Source organism: Aethina tumida, chromosome 1, assembly GCF_024364675.1.
Source record: "Aethina tumida isolate Nest 87 chromosome 1, icAetTumi1.1, whole genome shotgun sequence".
NCBI classification, from domain to species: Eukaryota; Metazoa; Arthropoda; class Insecta; order Coleoptera; family Nitidulidae; genus Aethina; species Aethina tumida.
The window spans coordinates 44,756,625-44,766,911 of NC_065435.1; the positions used below are offsets into that span (position 1 = coordinate 44,756,625).

Sequence of the window (10,287 nt, forward strand, 5' to 3'; positions counted from 1 at the left end):
CGTTGTGTAACAGTTATTTTACGCGATTTGTAGTTTTTTACGTGACTTATCGTTAACGAAAATACCTTGTTGGTTGTTCATTCTTGTCTCAAAACCACCGTGTGATCGTGTAGTGGTCGGGTGTGCAGCGATAATATTTGCTTTGCATCCGTACATAAAAAAATTCTAGGTAAAATTTTTAATGAACCCTATAAAAAATTAAACGACTCAAGTGACCTGTCATAAAGCCACCACGGATTGTATAAATATTTCGCTACATATAGACAAGTTTTTTTTTTAAGGTAGGTACTTCGCCGCTTTATCTTATGAAGCATCTTTAATTATAATTAAAACGAGAGAGAAAAGAACAAACATTAACAGCACATTAAAACCAAGACCGAAATTGTATCGTTTCTCGGAAACGTCGGTCCAGAATTGTGTAAAAAGAAGCACAACAGTTATAAGAATCCTTTCATCTTTCCTGTACGTAAACTAATGACATGTTCCAGTTCCATAAGTCACCATTGCCGCAGCCGTGTACCGAAGTTAAATAGCCACCGACCCCTGACCTGCGTTAGGACTACGAGATCAGCATCTTCGTAGTAAATGACCGTCATACGTCTCCCGAAGTGAAATTTCGTCACTTGAGTGTCAGGCCACAAGTAGGTCCGTAGTCTGTCATTCGGTGTTAAGCGACGGACATTAGATGGAACTTCGGTTGGCAGGTCGTTTATCAGCCCTTCGCTCGTCTCAGATTTGTTCCAAATTTTCAACAATGTTATCTGCCGTACTTTGTGGGTGGCCCCCATGCGTTTTTCAATGACCTCTGCCGAAATCTTATTTTTATTGGGATTTCGGTGTTAAGTGTCTAACCCCTAATTGATGTTAATCGAGGGGTTAATAGACTACATATGCATACAGTAGTGGTCATTATTATAACAACTTTTTATAATGTTAAATATTTTAATTTAGTGTTGTTGTTTTATACAGTATTAAAAAATGTTACATACATTTGTTTGAATTGAGCTGGACATAAATATAACAAGTTTAATATTTAAAGTTGTTTTTAATGATTAAATTTGTTAATTAATTTAACATTAATACTTTATACATAATACTCTTTTGTTTTATAATTTTGGCCCATATCTATGGCTTCTTGAATTACTGTGATGAATTCATTTAATTTTGTAAATTTTTTATATCGAGACTGAGACGGGAAAGATAAAACAGAACATCGCCCCTTTGGTCTTTTAACCAATCCATCACAATTTTGGATTTGTGTTTCATCATTTTCATGTTAAAATGTATTGTATGTATTAAAAGTCTCATTTTTTCAATATATGGAAGCAAATTGTTGTTTAATATATCCCTGATAATAAAACAGTCTAAGGGGGTCTACGCCAGAAAAATTGAAGCATCCCCATAACTTAACTGAAACGTTTTTTGTGTAGTTTTGTCCCTGTAGGATGTTTGACGTATGCAGAACCATATTCTTTTTATAAATTAAATTTAGACTTGTCATTAAAAACTACTAGTCTCCACACTTTTGTGATCCAGTGAATGTGATCCTAAACAAGTCACAATTGGACAATTTTTTAGTAAAAACCAATATATTTCTAGTAGGTCTGGAGTCAAACAAACTATTTTCTTCAAAGCTAACCATTTTCTGATTGTACTTTAATTTCAGCATGTCTCATTTCCTCAAGGATGGCTTTAAGTTCAGTTGACGATAAGATTGTTTTTTCAAAATTCAGATTATCTATTTTATTTAGAATTTTTCGACCTCAGACAAATATTTTTGTAGCCACCACTGACCAAGTACATTTTTGACTAATGCAGGAAACGATTGACTTATTTAGCTGTAAACTCTTACCCAACTTTTCTTGTTTCTCCCGGTCTTGGCAACGCCGGATTAAAATTTTTCTTACAGTTTCACTTCAACAAATAAGTAAATAAGTATAATAAGCAAAATATCACTAGTAAGTAATCGATTTAAATTCACAGAGTACAATGAAAAACCTTAAAATAAAACGTTATTATATTTTGTCTATTAACAAATAAAGAAGTAGGCAATTTTTTTAAGTATAAAATTAGATTGACCAGTTGCAAGATGGGCAATAATAGAAAAAACAATAAACATTGTAAGTACTGGTATCCAATTCAAGTATACAAATCATATTTTTAATATATTTTAATAAGTTGCTATAATTACCATTACATCCATTAACAATGAGTAAAATTGGTTTTAATACAAATTAAAATTTTTATGGTGAAAGTATGAATAAAAATTTATTAGTAACATTTCCTTTTATTTACTGACACACCCATACACAATTTTTTTATTAACACACATTTGTAATAAAACTTAGTTTCTACTAATTCTAATTGTCTTATGTTAATTTCGAGACGAGGTCTCCGACTAATAAAATGGTGTTTTTATTTTCAACATAATATTATTATTTTTATAGCGGATTCAGTATTTATCCATAAGGATTAATATAAATATACAAATAAGAGTCTGCAAATTTAAATATTCATAGAAGAATACATCATTATGTTAATAATTTAAAATTGAAATGAGCATTTAATATGCAAAAATTTGAGCATCTTGTAGGTGGAGGAATATTTCTCACACTACAATAAAAAATTGCGAACAACGGCTGTCACAAAATATGGTTTCCTTATTGCTGAATTAGGCAATTATGACAATTAGCATAAAACATTAGGACTTTCCAAGTAGTTGGATTACTGGTCTTAAATTACGCCCACGCACGGTGCGAGATCAAATTAGTGACCAGGAAATGCATTTAGAAATCACACGAAAAAAATCACATTCAATTTGATTTTACGACGATATCTTTCTTGCCCAATCGAACGTCACTTCACAACTGGGAAATACAAACAAATTCGTATATAAATTACGATTGCAAAATTACAAAACTGACATTAACATACACAGACTCTTGAGGCGCTATGTAAATTTATTAAGAGGAAAAAAAATGTTTCTAAAGAGCGATAAATCATTATTTTAATACGAACGAAACAAAGCCGAGATGACATAAATTGCAGTTCTCATTGTTCAGTTGCCCACCGAGACAAATATTACATTTTAAAACAAATAACATTGTATTGTAATTTTGACTTACACCGGCGACATGTTTGAAACGTTTCACCGACTCAGTTACACGTACGCAAAGGTCTTACAACAAGTTATCAATAATCATTTTATTATATCTGTACACAAACCGTGTAATACGATACGAATTTGACAAACATTTAAATTAGTTCCGTTTTTAAACAATTTCATAGGTTTAACTGCCGCAACGCTGGATCGCCGTATGAATTACGGAAAATAAAAAATTAATAAATATATTGTTGGGCTCGCGTCGTAAATCAAACGGTCGTAACTCATTTAATTAAATTAATTAACTCTCAATAAAACTATAAAACCGAAATACATATTCATCTCCGCTTAAGTGCCGGTAGATTTTTGGTATGCGTATTTAACAGCTTATATCTGTCAAATTGCCATCCGTTTGAATCAGACTTTCCATTAATAAATCACGGAGCATTAAACCTGTACTAAAAAATAATAAAAATTTCAACTTTTACCCACTTCGCCTAATATAATACGTACTGACGGAAGAATCTTAATGATAATCCCGCACATATGCGCTTAAAGCCTATTCAAGAGGTTATTTATACGCCTATTAACATAATAAAATTTATTTTCAGATTAAACTCATTATTTAGCATTTAGATGTGCACCGGACCCGGACTCATTTGCAAAATTCTTTTACTTGTTGATAACATGTAATTGCGAAAATGATGATTATCGCGTGTGGAGAAGGAATCGCTACTGAAAGCATGACCACCGAGTCTTAAAAATGCGAGATGTATTTTAATCATAAAAATGCTATGCATTTGCAAATAAATGGCCGTATTAACTTTAAACTGCGCAATTATTAATATGGGAAATGTTCTTGATGGGGATCATTGATTTTTCTTGAAGTTGCATCAGTCCTTGAAGGTCTTACGATATGTTTAATTGGTCCCTGTTATCTCGCGGCCATTTTCACTTGCAATGTTTTCCAATAAAAACGTGACGTTTGTCTCTGAAATTGCAAATCGGCAAATAACAGTCTACTTAATCTCTAATTGCAATCAATATCGATTTAATCAGCGAAGCACTTAACAATAGTTTCTAAACGGCGAATTCCAAGTAACAATAATAACAATATCGCCGACTTAATTCATGAGATTGCCTCTATAGATCAATAATTTTTATGATCTTTAAGAATTGTTAAGTCGGATCTACCTTTAGATCACAATTTAACCATTAATTAAGTCGTTCTCTTGGGAATTTATTGCACCATGCAATCTGTGGGTATTATGTAACAATGCTGTTTGGAATTACTGTTTGTTTAAAGCTTTTATTGCAATAAATCTATTATTTAAATAAGTGCTCGAACATTTATTTAATCCCAATTAAATTTCTAAAGTCACTTTGATTTCATTATGTTCACCTTGAATTTTCTGTATTTCTTTTTGACTCTATATTTAGGTGACAGTTCTCCAGGATGGATCCACCTTGACGAGGTCCTGGGGCTTAGTACCCCGTCACAAACTAATGGCGGTGGGAAGCTAACGGATCCCATCTAACCAATTCCAATTCTGACATTTTCTAATTGAAATTTCCTTCTAGAAACTATATATTTTAAATAAAAAAAACAATATTAACCGCAACATGTTTCCAAATAGTACTTGATCCACCTTGACGAGGTCCTGGGGCTTAGAACCCCGTCACAAACTAATGGCGATGGGAAACTAACGGATTCCATCTAACCAATTCCAATTCTGACATTTTTTGATTGAAATTTCCTTCTAGAAACTAGATATTTTAAATGAAAATAAAACAGAATATTAACCGCTACATATTTCCAAATAGTACTTGATCCACTTTGACGAGATCCTGGGGCTTAGTACCCCGTCACAAACTAATGGTGGTGGGAAGCTAACGGATTCCATCTAACCAATTCCAATTCTGACATTTTTTGATTGAAATTTCCTTCTAGAAACTAGATATTTTAAATGAAAAAAAAAAACAGAATATTAACCGCTAAATATTTCCAAATAGTACTTGATCCAGCTTGACGAGGTCCTGGGGCTTAGTACCCCGTCACAAACTAATGGCGATGGGAAACTAACGGATTCCATCTAACCAATTCCAATTCTGACATTTTTTGATTGAAATTTCCTTCTAGAAACTAGATATTTTAAATGAAAAAAAAACAGAATATTAACCGCTACATATTTCCAAATAGTACTTGATCCACTTTGACGAGATCCTGGGGCTTAGTACCCCGTCACAAACTAATGGTGGTGGGAAGCTAACGGATTCCATCTAACCAATTCGAATTATGACATTTTCTGATTGAAATTTCCTTCTAAAAACTAGATATTTTAAATGAAAAAAAAAAACAGAATATTAACCACTATTAGTTTCCAAATAGTACTTGATCCACCTTGACGAGATCCTGGGGCTTACTACCCCGTCACAAACTAATGGCGATGGGAAACTAACGGATTCCATCTAACCAATTCCAATTCTGACATTTTTTGATTGAAATTTCCTTCTAGAAACTAGATATTTTAAATGAAAAAAAAACAGAATATTAACCGCTAAATATTTCCAAATAGTACTTGATCCAGCTTGACGAGGTCCTGGGGCTTACTACCCCGTCACAAACTAATGGCGATGGGAAACTAACGGATTCCATCTAACCAATTCCAATTCTGACATTTTTTGATTGAAATTTCCTTCTAGAAACTAGATATTTTAAATGAAAAAAAAACAGAATATTAACCGCTACATATTTCCAAATAGTACTTGATCCACTTTGACGAGATCCTGGGGCTTAGTACCCCGTCACAAACTAATGGTGGTGGGAAGCTAACGGATTCCATCTAACCAATTCGAATTATGACATTTTCTGATTGAAATTTCCTTCTAAAAACTAGATATTTTAAATGAAAAAAAAAACAGAATATTAACCACTATTAGTTTCCAAATAGTACTTGATCCACCTTGACGAGATCCTGGGGCTTACTACCCCGTCACAAACTAATGGCGATGGGAAACTAACGGATTCCATCTAACCAATTCCAATTCTGACATTTTTTGATTGAAATTTCCTTCTAGAAACTAGATATTTTAAATGAAAAAAAAAAACAGAATATTAACCGCTAAATATTTCCAAATAGTACTTGATCCAGCTTGACGAGGTCCTGGGGCTTAGTACCACGTCACAAACTAATGGCAATGGGAAGCTAACGGATCCCATCTAACCAATTCCAATTCTGACATTTTCTGATTGAAATTTACTTCTAGAAACTAAATATTTTAAATGAAAAAAAAAAAAACAGAATATTAATCGCTACATGTTTCCAAATGGTACTTGGTCATTCCACGAACAGCTTCCACCCTCTTTGTCATATTCAAAATTAGTGCAAGAATAAATATTTGATCCACAGTTAAAACCATGATTTGCTCATGATATCTCTCACCACGTTCAGACCATATTCAATATCCGCTATCCGAATGATAATCTAAGAACAAACATTTAACCTATTTAACTGCAGTTCATAGACGATGATTGTTGGTCTATGTTTTAACAGATGGTGTCAAAAACGACTGTTGACTCTCAGACCACCTTCATGTAATCATCTTCTAATGTATGACAGACTTTCAATGATTTCATAAAGTACAGGAAGCCTGAATCTAGAGAATGTACTATGCTGTCTAGCAGAAATAATTAGAAAATAATCCCGTATTCTGGTCCTAACTTACCAATTTGCCAATAAATAGAATAAATTTAAAATACTGACCCTCTAGACCTGCAAAGGTTATTTATTACTAGTCAAAATAAAACATATTAAAAATGTTTTTAAATATATTTACTTTAGGAGATTCAAATCATCCTCTTCAAAAAACATAGATCTTCTTGAGATTTTCCCTTCTATCCAAAAAACTTACATCCTTTATTTTCCCGCCATCAATTTTGAATAAATATCCAGTTGTTAGCAACCGATTCGTTACCATAGTTTGTTTAAAAAACAACCGATTTATCCAGCATCTAGTCATCCATTTAACAAACATCAAATCAACTCGGTCAAATGACTGGGTGTGCGAGTTACCTCGTCCCAAACCATGGTCTTGAACTGGCCTGAAAATGAATCCGTCGCCAGAAGACTTCGCCGAACACATACGAAGCGTTCTCGATAAAGGTAACACTGCACAAGCTTTATCCATATTCATCGATATCCGTAATGCTGACAATTTGAAAGACAACTCATGTCAGCTCATATCCTTACTTTTTGTCTACCTCACATCCGAATATGCCTCCAACCACAAGGACATATTCAAATGCTGCGAAATGCTCCTGTGGATACTCACCGAACAGTCTAGTCCACAGAGAGCATTAATCCAGATCAAAGATGAAATTGCAAGATCCAACGATGACATGACATTTCATGCATTACTTAAACCGCTTTCTAAAATTTTGTATACTGTCCCACAAAGGAATTTGGACCCGCTAATATGCAGCTTAAATGCCATCGAAGTATTTTTGAAACGGGTACCCCCCACCAGAGTCATCAATTTGGCAGTCAACAGAAAAATATTGATGGCCAGGGATGAAAGGACGGTTAGAATAAACGAATTGTATACAACCACAGCGGCATTCTACGACATCATAATTAGCGAGGCTAAATTGAATGCAACCGAACACAAGACCAAAATTATTCAAAAATATTTGATAAATTTATTAGGTGGACCCATCGCCCATCTTGATATGGATAATATCCAAGGTATTACAAATAAATCGAGCAGTTTAGCCCAGTTCCTAGTCAGAAAAGCGTTGGAGCTTTTCTTGGATCCGATGCATGTTTTGAAGATTAACCTGAGACACACCAATGACATATTCCGGCCCCATTTTTTGGGAGTCGCTATACTGTTTTATTTACTTTTCGCCATGCAAGTGCGAGTAGGAAGCTATCCCATGGTGTATGCTCCGGAATACATACTAAAGAACACACTGTACTTGGTGACGGAATTGTTGAAGACACAAAACCAGATTTCTGCACAGAAAGGACTGGATTTGGCCACAGCTCTCTTCAAACCATTCACACGAAAGAGAATCCCTTATTCGCTATTTGATACCAAGGACCACGATGACTTTATCGAAGCTTTATCCGAATTGATAGCGAATAACAAAATGGAACACATCAAAAGAAGAGGCTTAGAAGTTCTCAAAGACCATCTATGGTTATTCGATATACACGGTTTTTACATTCTCGTAGATTATTACATACACAACGAAACAAACAGCTATCTTATTGGATACGTTGTAACCCAATACAAGGACCTACTCTCGCAAGAATTGATCAGAGACACGAAAATATCTGTGTACTGCAAGGACCTCCATTTACATCGCGTGTTGAAGCAGCTCTGTCAACTTGCGAGAGGTCCGAAAACTGACCTCGCAAGAGTGACAGACCAGACCCTCTCCAGCTTATATCTCTTGAAATTCCTAGCGGTGCACGACAAAACCAATTGTACCAACATCTGGGGATATCTACCGCAGTTAGAGGTCACCTATTTGCTACCTCTAACCAAGGCACTCAAATACTCGAGGTCAGTTTATGAGGAAAAAGTCCGGGAATGGGAAGGTGGAATGGTGTGTTGCCGGGACCTGCAACACCTGGATTCTTCCCTGAATTGGTTCGACGTAATGGAACGTGTTTCCACCAGTTTACTTGAGTTAATCAAAGATAGGAAGGAGCACTAATGACTACGTCATTCACCTGTTTTTTTGTGTAATACGAAGATTTATATTATATTACTCTTTACATTTTTAATAAACAATATATTAATTTATTATTTACTTGTGTTATTCTTTTGTATGGTATTTTGGAAGTTGGGTTAGGTTAAGTTAGGTTAGGATAGTAAACTTTGAGGTTAAACCATTTGACACTACATAAAGTTTTAGTCGGTTATAAAACAGAACCGTTAGAACAAAATGGTCAAAATGAAATGTTATTATAATGGACATTTTCTAATAGTAATTGGAATAATGATAAATTAAATCGATTTGAACTAATTAATGGTTATAACAGCCACACAATGATTTCACCTTTTTGCTCGATTATAGGTTAATCCCCAGCTCGCATCACGTATAGCACAAAGGGTTGACTCCGTCAGTGTGCCGTGGGGTGGTTTCGTGCAGAAATTGTTTATTTGGAATGTGTTTTGCGAGCTCCGTGCCGCGATTAGGATAGTGAGAGCGGGCCATTTGCATTCTGGCGCATTATGCGCCTGCATAATTCAAACGTTTACAGAATTGTCCTGGGACCGATTTCGAGACACAGTTCCGAGCACGTAGACGAACAGATCGTCTGCAGCTTTCTGCTTACATGCACTTGCAAGTTCGTTAGATGCCCTACGAAACTCACCATTGGGAAAACGTTTTGGCGGATCTACGTAACGCTGCATTAATGACAACGATAATTTTATGATATATTGGTTGTTCCACATTCCGTGGTTCGATGTTTGTGGTTTCGTACGTCGATTAGAAATATTTATTTGTTGTCACTCTCTTCCTATGTCTCTCTCTTTCTATTTGAAGGTTGCATCATTCCTACAGATAATATTTATTTTATTTGTAATAGAAAGTACCTTAGTCGAAAACGCAATGGATGATTTGAATCACTTCAAAGTTCAGTATACCAATGACATTATATTTCAACACATATATCATCAAAGTAAGTTTTTATAAACTAAATAAAATGAACAAAAAACAAAACCTAATTCCTTGGAAAAAAATAATTAAGATAAAAAACAATATATAATATTTTTCCAATCAGTACTTTGTACTCCAAAGGAGTGAATTAGTCAATAAATTTTTAATCTATAGCTCACCACTCTCCTCCAATAGCATTAAGAAGGTCCTCCAATTTTTCAGACTGGTGGGTGCAAATTTGTCTTTTAAAACGGTCCCACAATTGTTCAATTGGATTGCAGTATGGTGAATACGGGGACCATTGCATCCGAGTAATGACATGACTTGTCATGCAACATTAAATTTAGTCTAGCACGATCAAGTCAAGCATTGTCGTCAAAATTTGTTTCGAATTTTTGAACAAATTGAATAATAATTGGTTGAATAACCATGCCATAGTTTCTAGATTCATTATGAGAACAACTTCTCTAAAATAATTCCACTCCACAGTGTTAAAGAACCATCTCCA

General features: G+C 34.5%; 1 protein-coding gene across 1 annotated transcript; it reads left to right on the forward strand.

Annotated features, from left to right (window-relative positions):
* The first annotated feature begins 7,157 nt into the window (after nt 1-7,157).
* On the forward strand, nt 7,158-8,924 carry LOC109609130 (uncharacterized). The gene has a single exon (XM_020025745.2). It carries the CDS (start codon nt 7,212-7,214, stop codon nt 8,826-8,828), a length of 1,617 nt encoding a protein of 538 aa, XP_019881304.2. The 5' UTR covers nt 7,158-7,211; the 3' UTR covers nt 8,829-8,924.
* Nucleotides 8,925-10,287: the final 1,363 nt, after the last annotated feature.